Source organism: Thrips palmi, unplaced genomic scaffold (genome assembly GCF_012932325.1).
Source record: "Thrips palmi isolate BJ-2018 unplaced genomic scaffold, TpBJ-2018v1 HiC_scaffold_8, whole genome shotgun sequence".
Classification (NCBI taxonomy): Eukaryota; Metazoa; Arthropoda; class Insecta; order Thysanoptera; family Thripidae; genus Thrips; species Thrips palmi.
The window spans coordinates 8158041-8179604 of record NW_023144635.1 but is presented as its reverse complement, the minus strand read 5'-3'; the positions used below and the strand labels follow the sequence as shown (position 1 = coordinate 8179604).

At 51.1% G+C, this 21564-nt stretch overlaps 2 protein-coding genes across 2 annotated transcripts; one reads left to right on the top strand and one right to left on the bottom strand.

Moving 5' to 3' along the window:
* The first annotated feature begins 5898 nt into the window (after nucleotides 1-5898).
* On the top strand, nucleotides 5899-14547 carry LOC117653397 (AP-3 complex subunit delta-1). The gene is made up of 26 exons (XM_034399042.1): nucleotides 5899-5994; nucleotides 6336-6431; nucleotides 6538-6666; nucleotides 6804-6944; nucleotides 7031-7160; nucleotides 7266-7405; nucleotides 8070-8143; nucleotides 8879-8928; nucleotides 9012-9061; nucleotides 9141-9189; nucleotides 9272-9417; nucleotides 9494-9642; nucleotides 9740-9964; nucleotides 10043-10205; nucleotides 10292-10509; nucleotides 10589-10745; nucleotides 10842-10998; nucleotides 11122-11389; nucleotides 11464-11707; nucleotides 11793-11949; nucleotides 12039-12214; nucleotides 12317-12454; nucleotides 12538-12672; nucleotides 12763-12939; nucleotides 13021-13140; nucleotides 13217-14547. The coding sequence occupies exons 1-26, from the start codon at nucleotides 5899-5901 to the stop codon at nucleotides 13316-13318; spliced, it is 3687 nt and encodes a 1228-aa protein (XP_034254933.1). The 3' UTR covers nucleotides 13319-14547.
* A 790-nt stretch (nucleotides 14548-15337) lies between these two features.
* Nucleotides 15338-19054, bottom strand: LOC117653201 (glucose dehydrogenase [FAD, quinone]-like). Its single transcript, XM_034398701.1, has 8 exons — nucleotides 19040-19054; nucleotides 18626-18997; nucleotides 17117-17359; nucleotides 16662-17036; nucleotides 16267-16578; nucleotides 16021-16197; nucleotides 15796-15945; nucleotides 15338-15711 (listed from the first exon to the last, which is right to left on the bottom strand). The coding sequence occupies exons 1-8, from the start codon at nucleotides 19052-19054 to the stop codon at nucleotides 15478-15480; spliced, it is 1878 nt and encodes a 625-aa protein (XP_034254592.1). The 3' UTR covers nucleotides 15338-15477.
* Between the last annotated feature and the right edge of the window lie 2510 nt (nucleotides 19055-21564).

The window sequence follows — 21564 nt, the reverse complement described above, 5'->3', positions numbered from 1 at the left end:
ACCACCACACCGCCTCATCGCATAACGGCTCCGCCAAAACTTACGCAATCTCCCAAAAGCGAGCGAGGCGGCGGCGCGGCCGGGACGAATAGGAAAGAGAAAGAAAAGGCAAAATGGCTGGCATCTTCTTTGCTTTGGTCGGTGCCATCGCCGCGTAACGCGGCAACGCGCGGACGGGCGCTTTTGATCCGCGGCAGCGCAGCAAGGCGCGGCTAAATCGTGATGGGGCTTGGGGGAGGGGGAGGGGGCGGGGGCAGCCGGGTACCGCCGTGGTGAGTCACGGCGTGCGATTCGAGTCGGGCCGTCGGGCCCATGGCACCTCTACTCTCATCGGCTGGTCCGGCCCGGCCCGACCTGCGGACCGACAGACAGACCGCCGCCCAAGGCCTCGCCTCGGCCACGCCGCCGCCGCCGTGCTCCGCTTCACTTCGCTCCGCCGCGAACCGACCTTTCCGCGCACGCCGCACGCCGAACATTGGCTGTGAATGCATGCCCCGTCCGCGGCGACGTCCACTCGCCGATGCTTCCTTCCTCGTCCTCCCCGGGGCTCTTCCTCTTCCTCCCGATCATCGACGTCGCGGGGAAAGCGGCGCGGCGGGTCGGCCGGGTCGCGTCGCCATGCGGCGGTCCAGCGACTCCCCCGATCAGCGCCGCTGTCTCTCTCGCACGCACGGGCCGGCCCGCGAGGGTGCGAGAGAGAAGGTCCGGAATCGGCGCGCAGGTCGGTGACTCACGGCCGCGCCGCGTCACGGGCCGGGCCGCGGACACCGGCGGACACGCACGCCCGCGGGCCGCGTGCCGCCACGGCGTGCCGACAACGCCGACGCGCGTGCAGAGCGGCGGAGCGGTCCGGGCCCGGCAGGGCAGGCACGGCGCCAAACGGTCCGCGGGCACAACAACCTCCTCGAGCACAAGCGGGCCGTGATCTAGACCACGCAAACAACGGCCAAGCAAACACCGTCCCGGGGTGGGTCCAGGCCTGCAGGCTCTGACGTCGGGCGAGGGGCGCGGTAAAAAATGGCTTCAGTCAGGCCTCATGAACCCCGGGCACTCCGGGCCGGGCCGTCAGAATCTGCCCCGCTGCCCCGCCGATGCGACGGACATCATTCAACACGACGGTGACGCTGACGACGTCGTCCAGAGACGCTCGCTACACCCGTGGCGCCTCCAGTCTCCAGCCGCCGCCGCCGCTCCAGCGCACACGAGGCGGTCACACAAAACCAGGATCGCGTGCTGGCAGTGCTAGACGACGGCGACCGCGGAGGAGCGGCGGGTTTAACGTGGCGGCAGAAGCGGGCCCTGTCATGCCTCGCGGAGCTCCTCCACGCGCACGGCAAAAAAATAAAAGGGTTTGAAAAAAAAATGGCGGTGCGGAGCGACCAGAGCGCGCACAGTAGCAGGCCGGTGATGGACGGAGGCACTTGAAGCGCCGACAGGGCGATACCGCGATTGATACACTGTACAGTGTCCTGCCTGGCCGGCCGGCCGTCTTCCTTGCCAATCCTGTCCGAGAGCCTCGGCGGCCATGAAGGGCACGGCGCGTCGTCGTCAGGAAAAGTCCACGCCGTCACAAAAGACGCCCGAGCTGTCACAGGGGCGGATCCAGAAAGGGGTTCAGGGGGGCTGTCATCGAAAAACAAATTGAAGCGAACAGCAACCCCCCGCGGGGCCCTCGTGCTCCGGGCCGCGGGCCGCGGGGCGTGGCCGCGGGGCCGCGACGTCGTGATGGACGACGGGGGCCTCAACCGCCTCGACAAATGGCGGCGGCGGCACGGCACAGCACAGCACGGCAGCACACCGCCAAATCCCAGGCCGGCCAATTAGAGCGACGCCAAAGGCAGCAAAGGCACTCAAACGAGGCCTTTTCGGCGCGCTGCGAGCGGAGCGAGGTGGAGCGCGACCTGCACAGCCACGCGCCCATTAAGGGCGGTGCGCCGAAGAAAAACCAATCACAATTAACTAATAATGACAATTAAAACTAATTTCCGAAATGTCCCAAATTTGTAAAAAAGTTATGGCCAAAATTTTAAACGTCGATTTTTTTCCCTTCCCACTGACATTTAAATTTTTCGAAGAGTAGATCTGCGCCAGGACCTTGTGCTACATCACCCGGCGCAGCGGCGCTGCCGCGCGGCCACGCCCAGCCACTCCATTGAGCTTGTGCGAGGCGTGTCGCTGGCGTGTCGCTGGCGCTGGCGGCTGGTAACGAGAGACAAAGCCTTCCGCCCCAAAGGCCCAAAGGCCCAAAGGGTCAGTAAGGTGAGAGGCTGTCACGGCGGCCCCGCTTCTGTTCCGCGTCTCCGCCTCGCTTGGCTTGTTGCTGCAGGCTCATTCCAAGAGCGGGAGGTGCCGGCGGCCTGTCTCTCTCGCACCCACGCGGGACGCCCCATGAGTGCGAGAGAGAGAGAGAGAGAGAGAGAGGGGGGGGGAAAGAACCGAGACCCCCGCTCGGAATCCGTCTGCCGCTTCGCCGCTTCGCACTGGTCCGCCACCTGGGCCAGGCTGGGGCCAGGACCTCGGCGAGGACGTGTCCACGGCTCCTAATCTAATGACTTCAATTAGTCGACGCAGTGTCGAGGCGGCGTGCGACCGGCTGCTCCCATTTCCAGCGCATCGATCGGCGTGGTCGCCGTCGGGGTGGACTTCCCCGGGCCGCCTCCGAGCGGCGCCCTGTCTCTCTCGCACACCCGGGGGAGCGAGAGCGACGAAAGCGCTGCTCGGAGTCAGCCTGCTGGGCGATACACGGGCGCGCCTCACTGCTGAGTCAAACCGCAGACCGAAATCCGAAATCCGCGCCGGCCGAGGCCGAAAGTAGGGCACGACCCGTCCGCGCACCTACACTGGAAGTGGAAGCAAGTCCAACTTTATTATTCTTTTTTCGCAGTGAGGGCGTGGTTTGCTCCAGTCCGGTACACCGGCATGCCGTGCGGCCAATGCATTCGCCCGCGCGACCGCACGCCCGGAGAACGCCCGGAGGTTCTCGCCGGAGTCACCGGAACGCCCGGAGCCCCCTAGGGAGGCGTGCTGGCCCGCCGGCCCGCTGGAGCGCAGGAAAGGATGGCCCGGGCCGCGCGCCGCGCATGCGCCCTCCCAGTGTAGTGGCGTGTTGCCCCGAAGCACCCGAAGGGCCTAACTCCACATCGACAACATCGATCCGACAACAAGCAGCAGAGCGACGCGCCGGGCTGCAAAACGGCAGCCGGGGCATTCCGCCACCATTAGCGCAGCGCGGGCGGCACGCCACTCGAAAATCCTCCGCGACGACAACGACGTCGTTAGGCCGGCCCGGCGCGCAGCGCGGCGCAGCGGGTCGCCACACTTTTGCAGTGCCGTGCCGTCCGTGCCTTTGCTGTGCAGCCTTTGTCGCCGAGCGCCGCCGAAGACAGACGGACAGAGACAGGCCGATGCTGCGGCGTTGCGGCACCGGGAGGTCCGCGGGGTCCGCGGGGTCCGCGGGGAAGGCCGGCCCTAGCGGGGGAGGCGGGGGCCTCCGATCCGTCATGGTACCTGGAGCCGTCCGCGTCAGAGTCGAGCGCGGCGGCAGCGGGGCCAGGCTCCAGGCGCTCCAGGCAACACAGAAATACTGTGGTGCCGCCCACACGCCCCGAGTGCGCCCCTGCGGTAGTTCGATGATTCCAAACAGCACCCTGCGAAACGAGTGCGAGAGAGACAAGCGGCGAAAGAACAGTTCGGAAATGGAGCCGCTGAGGCACCTCTCTGAGCCCCGCTGGGGGCTTGGCTTGGCGGCTTGGCGGCGACACGGCCCCGCCGTGGGCTCGTCCGGGTCCGGGCCCGCCGCACAACTTCGGTGACTCCGGGACCACGGCGGGACTCTATCGGGACCGCGGCGCGGCGCCCGGATGCGGCGAGGCGGCGAGGTGGCGACCCGCAGTGACATTATTACGACTCCGGCAGGGCTCCAACGCTCGGCGCCACTCGCTCCGGGCCGCGTCGAGTTTGGCTGCAAAAGCCAGGAGGCAGGCGAAGGGTCTTTGTCCTCGGCGGAAGCAAAAAGGAGGGGGAGGCGTTGGCCCATGGTTGGCCCATGGTTGGCCCACGGCCGGGACTAGGCTGCCCCGGGGACCGGGACCCCACCGATTGCCACGCGATACCCATTGGTACCGCTCGCGGCACCGCGGCCGTGACCAGGCACTCCCCTCCAGGCCCCTCCAGTCCCTGCTGCTGCCTGGCTGGCTGGCTGGCTGGGCCTTCATCGGAACTACCGCAGCAAACCCCTGTCAACTATCTTAGCTCTTACAAATTCTAAGCATTAAATTTTTCAAAAATCAGAATTTAGATTGAAATTGGAGGGCATTAATGGTTTCTGTGAAAGTCCAATAAGTGACATGCTGATGTAGGAATGAATGAGCCCAAATGCATGGCGGAGCGAGTGGAGCTGCGCTGAGATTATATAGTGTCGTCTTTGCCATTTGATACTGAGAATTAACAACAATGCTAGCACAAGCAAAGGAAGGAACAGGCTTTGATGGGCACTAAACAAGAAAATAAAGCAAAATATGGATAGCTAATACTGTGCTGAGAATGTATTCAATACAGTCAGTTGACTGACGAAACATGTACTCGAATACAACTTGTACCCCTTTGCTTGTTTGAGTAAAACGTTGATCCCGCCTACAGCACATTTGGCTGTTGAGAAAAAAAATCGTGGGAATATAGGTCAGATAGCGGTGAACCGCATCGCTGGAAGTGAGGTTAGGACAGCCGTCGGAGGAACAACAGCAGCAGGATCCGCTTTCTGCCGCTCTCAGCGAAACCGTTTTTCTGCCGATCTAGGCAACACCTCGCAGGGAAGTGTTGGCTCAGCATTCCCAGTTTAAAGAACTTGTCCTCGGCTGCTCAGGTCCGTGCACAGGTGTCCACAAACGTCAGACAAGCAGCGTCTGCAGCTGCAGGTACCTCGGTGTAAACAAAACCCGTCTCGGCGTCTTACCTCGAGTTGAGAAGGGTAATCCGCACCGACGGGCAATCCAAACTCGCCAACCACAAAACAGACACGATTCTACACTTTTCGAGGGCGAGTTAACACAAAAGATGAATAAAGGCCGACGGAAAACGGACGTCAGCTGGCGAAGTAAACGTAAACACAACTGCAGCGGTGTGTCTCGGTGCGTCTACTGCTCCCACCGCACCGCTCCCGCCCCCTCCTACCGCCCCCCTCATGCCACAGTGGCAGAAATTTCTCTTCTCGAAATGCTACCCTCCCATTGGTGGAACGAGTACTTCGTTCATTCTATCTTCCCGTGTCCACCAATGGCAGGCCTTGATACAACGTCAGCAGAAAACCTACAGTACAGTTAGCCTCAGAATCGAAAAAGACGTTGTCGATTTATGCTAATTAACTAGACTAATGTCCAAATAACTTGACTCATTAAAAGGAAACTTGCAAGAGAATTATTTTGTAAAATTTTAGACATTTGAGGTGTAAATAAACTTCTTTACATAGACATGAGAAATCTAGTCGTCAGAAAAAATTAATGACCATTCATTTACGGTAATCTGTGTACAAATAAAACGCTGAACTCTCCAGGTATGTGCTTATTAGGTTTCCAATAGTAGCCTGTCCCATTCTTATCCATTCAAAAAAATAATTCGGGCAGCTCCGTTCAAATAACTAAAACGGGAAGAAAATAAAACATCCGCAAATTTCTCATGTTATTCTGCGAATAGTGTGCTTGTCACAGTCGTCACAGTGCTGCGAATAGGTGAAGCGACGTTTGGGTGAACTGGTTCAGAGGTTCAGTAGGGCAGAAATGAATAACCTTAAATTTTCTGCTCAGTGACGATGTAAAAACCCTTTTCAAACAGAGAGGGGTTTCTTAGTTCCCTCTTCTATTTGTGTTCGTGCTCTTCATTCGCAAATCTTCAAGATTTATCAACATGGCTCTTCGTAAAGTTAAGGGAAACTTGGAACGTATGTTTGACAAGAATTTGACGGATCTTGTCCGGGGAATTCGGAACAACAAAGACAATGAGGTAAATATTTGTGGTTGTTGTTGTGCGATATTTGCCTTCCTAAAATCACCCATTTTATCATGAAATTATCAGTTGATGGGACCTGCTCCTAAGTTTTCTAACTTGGTTATCAGGTTTTCAATGTTCCTTTGGCTGTTTTGTCTTGATACTTCCCCTGTTATGTGCTATTAATGGCTGTATCTGCCTCTCTTTGACCCTTTCTTCATGTTTATCTCTTTATTACATTTACTTGTCACTTTATCACCAATCACCACATACAGAATTGGATGTGTGAAACTTTCATTCAATCTCCGTCCATCATTATAATGTTAACACATTTTTACTTACCCTTCTTTCCTCAGGCCAAGTACATAGCTCAATGCATCGAAGAAATCAAACAAGAATTGCGACAAGACAACATCTCTGTGAAGGCTAATGCTGTCGCAAAACTTAACTATGTAAGCCATCTGCATGTTTTTTATGTCCATTTTATGTTAATTATGTATCATGCTTTATTCTCTCTAATTTAAAGTATTGGTTATTAATATTTTTTCCTTATTACAGCTTCAAATGATGGGTTATGACATCAGCTGGGCGGGCTTCAATATCATCGAAGTAATGAGTTCTTCAAAGTTCACATACAAGCGAATTGGTTATCTAGCATCTTCCCAATGTTTCCATACTGACACTGAGGTAAATCAAAAGATTTGACACTCTAAACACTATTTTATCAACAGAGAATAACTGTGAACTTAACTTGTCTCTTATGTAACAAGTCACTCTGTGCCGACACCTTAATACCACTAATACATTTTTTTTTTCCTTAACAGTTGTTAATGCTTACCACTAACATGATTCGAAAAGACCTAAACAGCCAAGGGCAGTATGATGCTGGACTTGCCCTATCTGCATTATCGTGTTTCATTAGCCCTGATCTTGCTCGAGACTTGGCCAATGACATCATGACTCTTGTAAGTAATGCTTTCAGATGTGTTAATTGTTTTAAATGGTGATTACAAATCATATTTTACTTGGGTTATTTTCATGACTGTGACAGCTAACATCTACCAAGCCCTACCTGAGGAAAAAAGCAGTCCTTATGATGTACAAAGTATTTCTACGTTTCCCAGAGGCTCTTCGGCCCGCTTTTCCAAGGTTAAAGGAAAAGTTGGAAGATCCAGATTCAGGTTTGTGACAGAATATGGATTATAGTGTGCATTTCATATTTTGGTTTATTTTTATATTCAAACCTTGGTTTACTTGGATTTAAACTCGCCTCTTTTGGCTTTCAGGTGTCCAATCTGCAGCCGTAAATGTAGTGTGTGAATTAGCTCGCAAAAATCCGAAGAACTACTTGAGTCTTGCCCCCATGTTCTTTAAGCTAATGACTACATCAACTAATAATTGGATGCTAATCAAAATCATCAAGCTGGTAAGTCTATGATAGGTAGGATTAGGGCTTCTCACCTTGAGTCTTCTACCTTCCAATGCATCAAAGGCTCTAAATACAACATTTTCTCTTAAAGTTGTTTATGTAAGTAGGAGGTACAGTACGTATCTGGTAAATTATTTAACATTCAAGAGGATTATTCATATTAAATATTATATATAATTTAACCTACTCTTCATCTAAAACAGTCAATTTAAATTTGAAACACTTGTTTTTAATCTTAATGTAACATTACAGTTTGGATCTCTGACACTGATTGAGCCACGCATTGGTCAAAAACTAACTCTGCCATTAATTGAAATTATATCAAGGTAAATTAAATAAGCAAGACAATAAACACCAGTGTAGTTGCTTTTTGTAAATTCTGCTGAGAGTAATTGCCTGCTTCAAGCACCCTCACATGGAAGATGTCATGGACATTTTGTACCAGTTGTGTATTTTGTTCTTTAGCATCGGGTTGGGTTCATAGAGATTGCAGAGATAATTAACAGAGATATAGTATTAGGATGTAACAGAGTGTTCTTTAACCTAGTTGAGAAGGTATGCTTTTAAAGATTTTATACCCCTTCTGAGCAGCTCATGTTCAACAAGTTGAAAAGTGTGGATACTTAAAATTTTCCAATTTTGAGTGTCACCTGTGTTTCAGTTTGGTGCTCTGACTCCCTTGGAGCCTCGCCTTGGTAAGAAACTCATAGAGCCTCTTACCAACCTTATCCACAGGTAAATACTTTGACTCTTTGGAAATTAGATAGTATTAAGTATTTCATCTAACGTAATTGGAAGATACTTAGGAAGTTTACAACTGTATGCTGAATGGTGTATAGTATAGATAGAATCAGAAACCAGAAAAATGTGCTCGTGTAGGTGACCTATACTTTAAATCATCCTAGTATTTCATAGTGTTCAAGTTGAGTTTAGTTAATAATTTCCTATCCATTGGGAATGTTTGGGTTAGCATTGAATGCTGTTTTGTTGTGGCACCTATCTACTTTTTTCTGTGACAAACAGTAGAGTGCATTTTGTTCTTTCATTATCACTTACTTCAACACGTTTTTTCTTGTGAATTCAATGTATGTAAGTGATTGACCTGTACAGCACAAAATTGGTTTCAATTTGAACACAGAGATTGTTGATAATTTCTTCAATGATCTTGCACATTTATTTACCATTAATGTATTTTGACTATAAAAAAAGTTCGGCTTCACACATTTTATTATGTGGCCAGCAAAATTCACCATTGGCTGCTTGTTTCTCTTTGCCCACCATGTGCACACCTGTTTGATTTCTTGTCCACATATGTTGTGTGTATATGTGTGTGTGTATCTGGTTTCCTATAAGGTAACAGCTTGGGAAATATGTTGCTAAAATTTCTATGTAAATTCATTTTGCACTCATTTTCTTCTGATACATTTCTGTTTTTTGCCTACATATTACTTACTTTTGAACCTGTTACAGCACATCTGCCATGTCATTGCTTTATGAATGCATCAATACTGTGATTGCGGGTGAGTGAAATAACTGTTCAAGGGTTTTGGTGTGTGGTTTAGTGTAATTTGTGTGCCCAAATTAAAGGCCTTTCTATTTACAGTCCTGATCTCCATTTCGTCTGGGATGCCAAATCATAGTGCTTCTATACAGGTTTGTTGTGATGCACAATGTACTTTATTTGCACAAGTCATCTGGAAATTATAGTGAAATATTCTTCTTTGTTATGCAGTTGTGTGTTCAAAAACTCCGCATCCTGATTGAAGATTCTGATCAAAATTGTGAGTTTCTAAATAAATAGGTATTTTTTCTGTTGTTTGTGTGTTTGGGCTTAAATAAATTTATCTTTGATTTCTGTTGCAGTGAAATATCTGGGCCTTTTGGCAATGTCAAAGATACTGAAAACCCACCCTAAATCAGTTCAAGCTCACAAAGATCTTATCATGCAATGTCTGGATGATAAAGACGAATCTATAAGGCTAAGAGCTCTCGACCTTCTTTATGGAATGGTTTGTATCTATGTCACATTTATGTGTCAGTTATGGAAGGTCCAAACAACAACTTCAAGTTTTTGTTCCCATTTAGGTGTCGAAGAAGAATTTGATGGAAATTGTTAAGAAGTTAATGGTCCACATGGATAAAGCAGAAGGCACAACATATCGAGATGAGCTGTTGTCAAAGATAATCCAAATATGCTCTCAGAACAATTATCAGTTCATAACAAACTTTGAATGGTATGTATTACAGTAGCTACTACTGTTTTTTGTGACTGATGTCGGTGTAAGTGCCAATGTAAGAGAAGCTTTCTTAATGTACTCGTTTGGTTTATAGGTATGTCAGTGTCTTAGTGGAACTGACAGATATGGAGGGAACTCAGCATGGTCCATTAGTGGCTACACAAATGCTTGATGTGGCCATCAGAGTCCAACAAATACGTAGTTTTGCTGTCTCTCAAATGGCTTTGCTGTTAGAAAACGCTCACCTCTTCTTTAGGCCTAGCTCAAAAATGGCCGATGTGCTTTATGCTGCTGCATACATTTGTGGAGAATTTGCATCGTAAGTGTGCTCTTTCTTTTTACTCTATTAATAGTGCTTGTGTTATCTTATGTTATTCATTTTTTTAAATTTGAGCAGAGAACTCTCGGACCCTCAAGCCACATTAGATGCCATGCTTCGTGGTAAATTGGTACAGCTTCCAGGACATATTCAAGCTATTTATGTTCAAAATATTTTAAAGGTTTTTGCTCACATTCTGAGCCAGGAAGAGGAGAAAGGAGACAATGATGGAATATTACATGTATGAATTTTTGCCTTTGTAATCTTTAACATAGTTGTTATTTGCTTTATAAATCTTATGAGTTACGTGTAATTTTGTACTTTCAGTTGTGTGACTCAGTGAGTTCCAAACTTCAACAATTTGTATCCAGTGCTGATCTAGAAGTCCAAGAACGGGCTAGTTCTGCTGTTCAGCTTGTGCGCTATGTTCACAAGCAAATCAGTAAAAATGAAACAGGCATAGCAGAAGAAGTTGCTGCTCTTTTCACTGGAGAACTCAATCCTGTTGCCCCTAAAGCACAGAAGAAAGTCCAAGTTCCTGAAGGGTATGCTTTGCAAGATGTCTGCACTCTTCTACTTTGCGCAAGTACTGTAATAAATCATCTATAACTTTTTTGTTTGCAGCCTGGATTTAGATGCGTGGATAAATGACCCTCCTCCATCGAGCAGTTCAGATGAAGAAGATTACAGCAGAGAAGATAATTCAATTTTCATCAATGTTGTTGGCAATAAATTTGCTCCATCAGCCATTCCTGAACCAACAGAGGAGGAGCTAGAAATTGTAAGGCAAATGTAGTATGATTTCAATTAAATATTGTTGTTCTACTTGTTGCTGTAATGCTGTGTGGAAGTTCATGGTACATTTCTTATGTTACAGAGGAGAGCAGCTCGAAAGGTTGAACAAGCAAGCAACCCTCACTATCTCAAATCTTCCCATTCCTCTAGTCGTCGATCTGAGAAAATGAATGGACAAGATGATATCAATAACATTCCAGTTGCAGAAATTGATCTACCTGTTCCCTTAAAGATTCCAGGTACTGTGCAGCTTTACATGACTTCCTCCCTCCCACCTTCTTTTTAAAAAAATAAGTAGCAATTTTGTTTTTATTGGAAAATATTATAATATAATCTATTTTTTCTTGTCTCTCTTTCCTCAGGACTTGCTTCATCTAATCACTATTCGTCGCCATCGAAAGCCTATGAAACAGATCTGGATAAGCATTCAAAGAAAGATAAGAAAAAGAAGAAGAAGCGAAGGAAGGGAAAAGTGTCGTCAGATGATGACGATGATGATATTCAAGCTTTACATGTTGTCAATACTGACATTGGGGAAATGCCAGAAGGTGCAGAGTTGTCTGATCCTGATGACAATGATAATAGGCCACAGGATGATCCTCATAGAGCTTTGGATATTGACCTTGATGAGTAAGTGATTTATTCTGACAGCTGACTCTGTAGCTATATGGGGAGATGTCATGTATATTTTTGATTGCAAACAGGCCTCTCCGTGATGAGGAGAAGTTACCCGTGCCATCACATCGTTATGTGGACGATGGTATTCCTGATGACATGGAACTTGAAGATGCTGTTGTGGCCAAGCCAACTGATGAGAAACGAATCAAGTCTTCTGACAAGCACAAGAAACGTAGTAAAGAGAAAAAGACAAAACACAAGAAAGATTCCAAGAAAAAATCAGTTATAGATGAAGGACGTCAAAGAGGAGTTGGCAGTGAAGATATAAAGGTAGGATATTATTGAACTTTTTTCTAGTTCTGTACCTGGGGCAGTTACAGGATTTTTTATATTATGTTTTGTTTATTCTTCTCAGACTGATCTGACCAATGATGTTGACTTATGGCTTAACCTTGATACTCCTGCTATATCCAATGATATCAAAAGTGAGCCCAAAGCATCTGCTGAACTTCAGGGTGATGAGAAGAAGAGCAAGAAAAGCAAGAAAAAGAGCAAGGAATCAGAACGGCCATGTGAGTATACCATGCACTCCTTCTCCTTTCATTACTCTAAAATGTATTCATGTTTTGAATATAATGCATTTTCTTTCACCTTATTGAAGCTAAACATAAAGATTCGTCCAAGTCAAAAGAAGGATATGAAGAAGCTGCTGGTATTTCAACACCTTCAAAGGAAATCCTCAGTTTCTCAGAAAGGAATCATAATGCACCGCCCTCAGCTGCTGCTCCACCTCTGTCTGCTTATACCAAACTTGCTTCGGATAAAACTTTACAACTGGTATGTTACCGTACCAGGTGAACTAGAAAAGTTGAAGAATTTGTTCTAATTAGGCATGGCATTTCTTCAAAATTTTCTTCTTCACCTTATTATGATTTTCAGATGCATGAAGTGAGACCAGTTGGTTTGGAGAACAATCAGATTGTGGTGTCAGTAATGTTCAAAAATATTAGTTTACATCTGGTCAAAGAGATGGATTTCAGTGTTTCTGATTCTTCTTCTGTCAAGCTAATGAAAAGTGTAAGTGTTTTGGATATTATACAAGTCCATTATTTCACTTAAGGTACTTTGTAAATCATCACTTGATTTTGGTATTGTTTCAGGATGGTGACCATTATGGTGTAAAGCTTCCATTCCAGTTGAAAGCAAGCGCCTCTGGTGAGGCTCTCTTTGCTTTTGAAGTGTCAGATGTTACATTTGCTCAAAAGTTGAGGTGTACGCTAACGTACATGACTGAGGTAAGACCTTTTATACCATATCAAGGAAGAAACTAATAATGGAAGACACATGGCTAATTTTGGTGAATTTTTTTTTCTTTAATAATCTAGGGTGCTGAAAACATATCCACTCAAGAAAAACTAGACTTTTGGTTACATTTGCCTTGCTCAAGCTTCATGATAGGGCGCTTGTCTCATCGTGAGACTGTTACTGATTTGCTGGCCGGTGGCACCCTAACTGCTAGGAGCAATTTGACACTGGAGAATTTGAGCTCAGACTTTTCTCAGGTATGGTCCCTTTTCCTTCACAAATTTATTATTATTCTTTGTCTTGAATGAGTCAGGTTCATTGCATCTTTTGATTTTCAGATTTTGCAGCGAGTATGCTTTTATGCCCATATGACATTGGTGGAGCAAGTGGACCTTACAGCTTCACTGTATAGTCATTCAATTCAACAGCACAATGTGTGCCTGCTTCTTAAGTTTAATGTAAGTTTGACAATAATTTCAGCATTAAAAAGTATTGTGTGTGTGGCTTCTATACTAACTTTCCACATTTTTACAGCCGTCATCAAAGACCCTAGCTGTGGATGGTAAAAGTGACTGTAGCCCATTGCTCTCTGCTATCCTTGAAGAAATTCGGATCCTCTTGCAGCCCTCAACATAATGTGATAGTGCTTCCTGCTCCATGACAGAGGAAGGGTGGATTTTCCACCAGGTATCTTGTTTATGTTGCTTGCAACATGAATATTAGTTTGAATACTATGCTAAAGTGTGTTTTTCAGTTGACTGAGTCTAGACTTGGATTTCCAAAATGGAGTTAGTAGGTAACTGGTGGTATATGCCAGTCAGTGTAAGTTCTTTATCAAGTCAGGGTCCTGTTCAATATTTTTTATGAAAGCATGGACTTGTATATCATGTTTTCTATTCACGACTGATTGTAAAAACAGTGTAGTTTTATTCTATGTTTTATGTATGTGAGATTATTATTGTTACAATCATTTTACATTTTGTGCTGGAGCTCTTGCAGTCTGTATCTCCTCAAAATCATGTGTACTTGCCTTGAGTGGTGGATTCATTCACCTAACAGTATTTTTGGACATAGACATTGATTTTGAACAGTAGTATAACAGCCTCTAGGTTACTCTATCAGATCTATTTTACTACACAAATTCTCAGAAAACTAGTTGGTTCTGAATAAAGGATTACTATTATTACTCTATTTCATCTCATACACTGATATTCCTTTCTTTGTTTAAAAAGAAACTTCCTACAAACTATATTTTTATTGAGCCAGTTTGTCCGTTGTTCCAGTCAATTACTATCCCAGTCACTAGATTAAAACCAGAATCATCCTAGTGATAAGTTTGTAATTTGCCTCCTGTGTCAGCATGCCGTCAGTTTCTACGTCAAGTTTGCTGTTAAACCTTCAATCCTGTTCCAATGTTATCCGTCCACCAAAGATCTAATTTTTATTCAGACTGTTAAATCGAGTGCGACTGTGTCTTGTAACTTAATGATCACAACTGATTTTTCTGAATTTATAAAGATAAAAGATACTTAAAATCTTTTTCAGATTGTGTGGTGATCAAACATATTTAGTTCTGTAGCCTGAAAAATACTTTAATTCCATTCTGAATGTTCTTTACTTGTAGTATGTACTTGAAGATTTTTTCTATTTTTAATTAGCTTACAAGGACTAATGCTTGATGTTGAGAATGCTAGTGTTGTGTGGTGTGGTATATTCACAAGTCTGACTTGGTAAATATGTTATGTGTCCATGATTTGCTTTTTTGCCTGGAGTATTATAATACATAATTTAAACTGTCCTAATGACGCAAGGCAACATTTATTCTAATTAAACCATGTTATTACATGCGGGCCTGAAAAAAAAAACAAGAAAAACTGATTAGGATGATACATGCTAATGTACTGGGGTGATATGTGATACCACTTTGTGGTGCAATCTCAAATATCGAATTGTTTGATAGTGGAAAAGCTTGTGGTTAATGGAACATTCCATTTTATAAGGTATGTTGTTTTCTGAGCATATTATAGCCAAAGCTGTTTTCTGTTAAATCTAGGAAGTCTCCTGCTGGCAAGGGAACACAATTACACTGTACTGTAAAATCATGTTGCCTTGGAAAAATGTTCCGAGCGTTTTCATTTACTTTGCTCCATCCCTCACTGAAGTGTTTCTATAGTTTGCAAGAAGAATATGAATCGTGATGAAGAAGCATTTATTTGAAAATTTTCCTCTCTTAATTTGTGTAAACAAATAAATCAACTGACTAGGTAGAAAATGCTGGCAAGCAACGATTCATTGTGTAAGGTTTATTTGTCATTTTAAATGGGGCAAAGAATGTGGTGCCAAGCATTTATTCTAGTGTACTGTTTACAAGATGTGTTTCAATTTCTGCTTCTTTCATGTTAATTTCAAACTGCAGAAGTACTGAAAAGCATCTTGTGAGAGTTCATTTGTAACTGTTTTGTCTTTTAGCTTTATTTTGGAAGCCCATTGGTCTGTAGTCACACCGTTCCAACATGTATAAGTGTAATTTTTGGTGGGCTTACTTGTTAATTGATATGTTCAAATTTAGTTATTTTACTATGTTTTTCATATAATATTGTTGACATGATGTATGCATATATGGAGGAATTTGTTATACAAGTAAAAGATCTTTGATATAATAATAAAGTTAAAAAATTTATTGAGATCTAGTATAATACATTATTTACACCCTTAAAACATACTTGTACTATAAATTATTCCTAGCATCACCACACGTCCACATTTGGCACTAAATTTCTAATTTCACTTTCTGACTATCGATTGGCCGCCCAGCGGCGGACGAGCTGGCCGTCCGTGGCCCAGGCGCGCTTGATCATGTCGGCCGCCTTCTCGGCGATCATGTACACGGCGCCGGTCGGGTGGCCGGAGATGATGGTGGGCATGATGGAGGCGTCCACGACGCGCAGCCCCCTCACGCCGTGCACCCTCAGCTGCGGGTCCACCACGGCGCCCGGGTCGCTGGCGGGGCCCATGCGGCACGTCCCCGACTGGAAAGGGTTTCAAAGCGTTATTTGCGAGTGGAACTCGGAGAAAGCGGACAAGTTGAAACTAGTGACGTTGACCGAGCTGACCTGGTGGTGCAGGTTGGTGGAGATGGTCCGCGCGGCGCAGGCCCAGTACTCGTCCGAGCGGAAGGCGTGCTGCTCGCAGCCCGGCGCGGGCCGCGAGTGGAGGCGCGCGCCCCACCGCGCGTAGCCCTTCGTCTCGCCCAGGGCCACGCCCTGCAAGTGGAGGAACAACACGCGTCTGCATCACTCAGCCAGGATCAGAAACAGCGGGAAGAGGCGGCCACGTACCATCTTGAGGCCCTCCACCATAACGCGCAGGTCCTCCTCGTCGGCGTAGTAGTTGGCGAACAGCAGCGGCCAGTGGAACGGGTTGGCGGAGCGCAGACGCACGCGCCCGCGGCTCTTGGGCCGCAAGAGGACGGGGTTGACCGTGAACGCGTCGCGGCCCTCCACCTCGCCGAACATCTGCAAAGCCGAGCAAGGGCGCCGTCAGCACTCTGTCCACCGCCACCTCCCCCCCATGCCCGTGCCCACCTTCTTGAAGAAGGCCGCGTCGATGCCCAGCAGCCCCCGCAGGCTGCCCGACGAGTCGCCCGAGAGCGCGCCCGGCCCGAAGGACAGCTCCATGTCGGGCCGGTCCGGCTCCCGGTTGCGCGGCGTGTTGACGAAGGCGATGCCCTCCGCGCCGCCGGGCGACGTGAGCGGGCCGTCCTGCGTCACCCAGTAGTTGACCACGCTGCCGAGGCGCCGCGACTCGCGGGACTCGACCACGGACACGGTGTCGTTGAGCAGGAACGTGACGCAGCCGAAGCACGACACGTGGTCCTGCAGGTTCTCCCCGACGCCCTGCAACAGTGTTGCTAAGTACACTCGCCGCTGCGCTACGCTGCGCCCCTGCAGTGCGAGAGAGACGGAAGCAGCCCACTCACCGGCAGGTCGCGCACCACGGGGATGCCGAGGGCGCGCAGGTGGTCGGCGGGGCCGAGGCCGGACAGCATGAGGATCTGGGGCGAGTTGAGCGTGCCCGCCGACAGCACCACCTCCTGGCGCGCCTTGGCCACCCGCCACTGGTGGTTGCGCACGAACTCGACGCCCACGGTGTTGGCAGTGGCGCGGTCCACCAGCACGCGCGTCACGCGGGCCCTCTTCACGACGTGCAGGTTGGGGCGGTGCTGCACGGGTCGGAGGAACGCCTTGGCGGCGCTGCAGCGGCTGCCGTTGCGCAGCGTGGCCAGCGTGAAGGAGAAGCCGGTCATGTGCGGGCCATTGTGGTCCAGCACCGGGTAGCCCATCTCGGACGCGGCCTGCGGGGACAGAAAAAGGAAATGAGACTGCGGGGATTCGAACCGCAGACCTTCCGCGCTGCTGGCGGGCCGAGGCTGACCTCGAGGAATGCGGGCGCCATGGGCGACTGCCACGGCGACTCCGTGACGGTGAGCGGACCGCCATGGCCGTGGTACGGCGAGTCCCGCAGCGAGTCCACCTGCACGTCCTCGGACCGCTTGAAGTACGGCAGCACGTCGCGGTAGCCCCAGCCGGGGTTCCCCAGGGACTCCCACTCGTCAAAGTCGTGGGGGCTGCCGCGGCCGTACACCATGAAGTTGAGCACGCTGGTGCCGCCCAGCACCTGCGACAGAGCGGGGCAGAGTAACAGTCATCAACCACACGGCACTCGCGAGTCCCTCGGGATAGCGGCAGTGTGCATTGCTTTGGCGGAGCACACGTTGAGGCGAGGCGACCCTGGACAAGAATCCAGAAGCCCAGGAGGGAACGGAACGCCCACGACGGAAGAGACCCTGCGGCGGCGGCCGCTCCGCTGGGGCTATTTGTTATTTTCCCCTCGCGCGCACACTCGCATTCACACATACGCAGTCACCCCTATCCGGCTCCGGCTCCGCTCCACTCCCCTCCCACACTCATACAAACAAACACAGAGTCACGATATGTCATGTTAAAAAAACTGAAATAGAAACAATGGCTTTGTCCGCCGAAAAACACAAGGGGGAACACGCGATGCCTGTCGCGGCCTACTGCAAAATAATCTAATAGAGACGGAGTGGCGCCAGTCCGGCTGTGTGGCCGGGCGGACTTCCGCGCGCTGCAGCGAGCAGGCAACGCAGGCCGCGCCGAGCGGTGTTCTAGTGCAGCGCTAATTGATGGATGACTATTCGTGACAGCCCGAAGCAGAAAATTCACTCCGCCACGGGGTTGTGTGTGACCCTTTGGCGGTGCCAGATGGAGTGGCAGCAAGTTTTCCCCCTGGGACCGCATTGGCGAGCAGAGTGTAGTCAAACTTCAACACTTCCGGTGAAAATTTATAAATCGAACGGACAGCATTTAGTTTGCGAGTGTACACAAGAATAGCGAAATGTGACCCGCACGTGTGGGAAAGAAATGAACTCGTGTCCGCTCCAAAAACAACAAAACGTCCCATATCAAGTGTGGGAGCAGTGTGGCCTTCATTATGGATCGACCCGCAGCTGTCACCACTGTCCCCCTCGCGTCACCCCTTTTTTTGGCGCTCCTCTTTTTTGCGATGTCGCTGCAGCACAACTATGCAGCCCCATAAAACGTCAGGAAATGATCGCACTGGCGGCGGCACCGTCCGTGTGCCTCGCAACGCGTTGATTGGGGCGTGGAAGAAGGCGGCAGTCGAACTTCAGGCAGCCGCAGCTCGCCGCGCCGTCTTCGCAGCGAATGGACCGGGCGGCGAGCTCACGATGGCGGCGGATGACGTGAGCGTCGCATACTACTGACGGGAAACTCGCCCGGCGCGTCCGGAGAAAAGGGCAAGGGCCCTAGCGGCCTAACGGGCAGCGAATCCCACGCTGTCTGGACTCTAATCGGGCAGGGCGGAGGCGATGATCGATGCCCTGCCGAACCACGGGCGTACCTTGCCTCGCGGCCAGTTGCAGGCCTGGCCCTTCATGGCGCGGCAGTAGTCCGGCGAGGGCTGCGCGTGGTAGCCCCAGTTGTAGTTGGTGTTGGCCACGTAGCTGGCGAGCAGCGGGATGTCCGTGAAGATGGCCTCGTCGCCGCCCGCCTCCAGCAGCAGCACGCTCCAGGAGGGGTTCTCGGACAGCCGGTTGGCCAGCACGCAGCCCGCCGTGCCGCCGCCCACCACCACGAAGTCGTACTCCTTGAGCAGCGCGGCGTCGGGCACGTCGCGCACGCGCGCGTCCCGCAGCGACGTCAGCGGGTTGTTGCGGGACAGGCGCTCCGCCATCTCGGCCAGCGAGAGGCGCGGCGCGGCCGGCCTGGTGGACTGCGGCGAGGACGGGCACGCCGCCAGCAGCACCGCCAGCACCAGGGGGAGCTTCATCGCGGCGCCGGCGGGTCAGCGAGGGTCAGCGAGTCGGGGAACCTGGCGCGGACAGAAAATGAAAAGAGTAGAAGTCTACACTTCATGTGGGATTATAAGCCACTGAACAGTTATTTTTCCTCCATTTGAACAGGCAACCTGAATGTCTCAGTTGTGTCATCGGAAAACTGTCACTCTCAAAAAAGCATGACGGAAACACCTGCCGAACCTCAGCGACCGGTCGGGATCTCGTGACCGACAGGACCGAAACAAGAAACAAGATCTGCGAGTCGGTCAGTGTGGCGGACTGGCGGACGTGCCGCAGCGGCCGTCGCGCCGGCCACGCCTGCTGCCTGCGGGAGGTGGTCTTGTAGGCGGCGGGCGGGCGGTCAGGGCAGGGAGGCTCCAAGGCCAATGTCATGGCGTCGATGATGAGGCCCGGGCCGCCACCGCGCCACTCGCATTGTGCAAAAGTTGTGCCCCTCCGTGCCGCCGGCAGCCTGGCAGCCTCTGGCTCCGGTCCCGCCGAGGGCAAGGTCACGGCGCGCGTGCCACGCCGTGCCGTGCCGTGCCGTGCCGCGGGCTGCGGCGAATTTCCACCTCTTTTTCCGGTGCTTTGTCCGATTGTTTAGAAAGGGACCGGAACGGACCGGAACGAGGAAGCGCGTAATTTGTTCCGAGTCTCTGAGTCGCAGACAGTGTAGCCGGCAGACCCGGCGAGGCTTGGCCTGGCCCGGGCCCGGCTTGGCCGTGCTGCGGTCTCGCGGCCCCGCCCGCCTGTCCGCTGACCGCGTAGAGTTTGGGGAACGGCAACGCCGGCCAACGCAGTGCCGTTCCATGTTTATAGACTCCACCAGCAACTTCCCGCTGCTTCCCGCCGGCTGGGATTCCTGGGATAGCCTGGCACAGCCTGGCATAGCCGTGCAGCGCGCTGCGCCCCGCCGAGGAATGCACTGCGGGGCACTGCGGGCCACTCCGGGGCACTGCCGAATCGAACGCGCCGCTATTGATTGGCCTGCATTCTGCATGCACCGCCGAACACTGCAGAGTTTAACGTGCACTCAGGGCCTGCACTGCAAGCGAGCAGGCAGTACGCAGTGGGGCTTCAAGAGTCCGCGAGGCCCACTAGTTGGGACTTGTAGGCCGAGAGCAGAGGGCCTACTCCGTCAGAACGGCGAGGCGTGGGGTTTCCCATTCACAACTTGGTCGCGGTCCTCACAGTGGTGAGGATGCGGGCCGAAATGATACGGCGTGGTGCAATCGTCTGATTCCGAGCGCGGGCCCCAAGAGAATGGTCTCTCTCTGTCGCACTCGTGGGGATGGGGCCGCGTATGGCGCGTGATTGCGCGTAATCTCATTGCCAGGAGCCAGACGGCAGTGTGGTTGTCTGTGAGTCGTCGCGGTGGTTCGCGGCGCCAAGGGGCTCCGCAGTGCTTGTCGGTGGATGCTTGTCGCTGCGGCGCTCTGTGGTTACCTGGGATCGGCGGCGTCACTCCGCTGGCTGGCGCGCTGGCGGCGCACTGCGCACTGCGTGGCCGCGGCCGCTGCACTCCTCGCCGACGGGGGTCTTGTTGCTGCTGGTGCACTCGGGGACGCGGGGCGGGTCACTCCGCATTCACATCACAGCGGCGGCGCGTCGCGGCGCGTCGCGGCGAATGGCCAATTTGCAGTGGGCGCGCCTCCGGCTAGCCTCCGCGGCATACCAGTGTGCTGGTGAGCCGGTGGCACCGACCGACGAATTGGCACGGCGCTCGCGGTCTTGATGTCGCCGGCGCTCGGTTCGCGGACTCGTCGCGGCCGCCCTGCGCTTGCCAAAGCGGTGGCCACACGCGCAGCCTGGCACGGCACTGCAGGGCCTCGAAGACGACACGGGCGCTGCTCCCGCGGAAAATTCGAAGTGCCACTTTGCGGGCACGACGCACGGGCGTGACAAAGTGCAGGCGTGCGTGCTTGCGCTCCGTGCGACTGGAGCACAACACTGGGACTGTGGCGGCAGGCACGCGCACGCCGTGCAGGCGTTCGAACAGGGCGGGGCGGGGCGGGGCCGGCCCGGGCCGGCGGCCGGAGGAGGGATGTGGTTCGCAGAGGAGGACCTTAGCCAGCAGCGCCGAGTCGTGATGGCCAAGGTGAGCTACCCGCAGGGACGGGGCGGGGCGGGGCGGGCGACGCGCCAGCGCGCCAACGCGGTCAGAGCGCGCTCACAACAATAACAGATCCAGTGCACCGTTCGACCTGGCGAGCCTCTGGAGACACTGAGACTGGCTGGAGTGGCAACCTCGGTCTCCACATTCGTGGTGGCTCTAGGACACGGACCCACGCGCGCGGCGCCGGGCACCGGCACTCCTTTGACAGACCATTCAGAGCGGCAGCGAGACTTCGGAAACGAGAGACCTGAGACCCGTGGCCTAGAGAGCCTCGAATCGATACAGGTACAGAGGCAGGCGTCGGCTGCACACGGAGTGACGGAGGAGGGGCGTCGGCATCTAGCCGGAAATAGGCCAATTCCATGCAGGATTGGCTTCCCCATGCGC

Coding starts and splice junctions, on each gene's coding strand:
- LOC117653397 (XM_034399042.1), top strand. CDS start 5,899: ATGGCTCTTCGTAAAGTTAAGGGAAACTTGGAACGTATGTTTGACAAG. Junction 9,190..9,271: donor TGAAGATTCTGATCAAAATT/GTGAGTTTCTAA, acceptor TTTCTGTTGCAG/TGAAATATCTGGGCCTTTTG. Junction 12,940..13,020: donor TGAGCTCAGACTTTTCTCAG/GTATGGTCCCTT, acceptor TTTGATTTTCAG/ATTTTGCAGCGAGTATGCTT.
- LOC117653201 (XM_034398701.1), bottom strand. Junction 17,037..17,116: donor TGGCGCCCGCATTCCTCGAG/GTCAGCCTCGGC, acceptor CTGTCCCCGCAG/GCCGCGTCCGAGATGGGCTA. Junction 16,579..16,661: donor CCGTGGTGCGCGACCTGCCG/GTGAGTGGGCTG, acceptor ACACTGTTGCAG/GGCGTCGGGGAGAACCTGCA.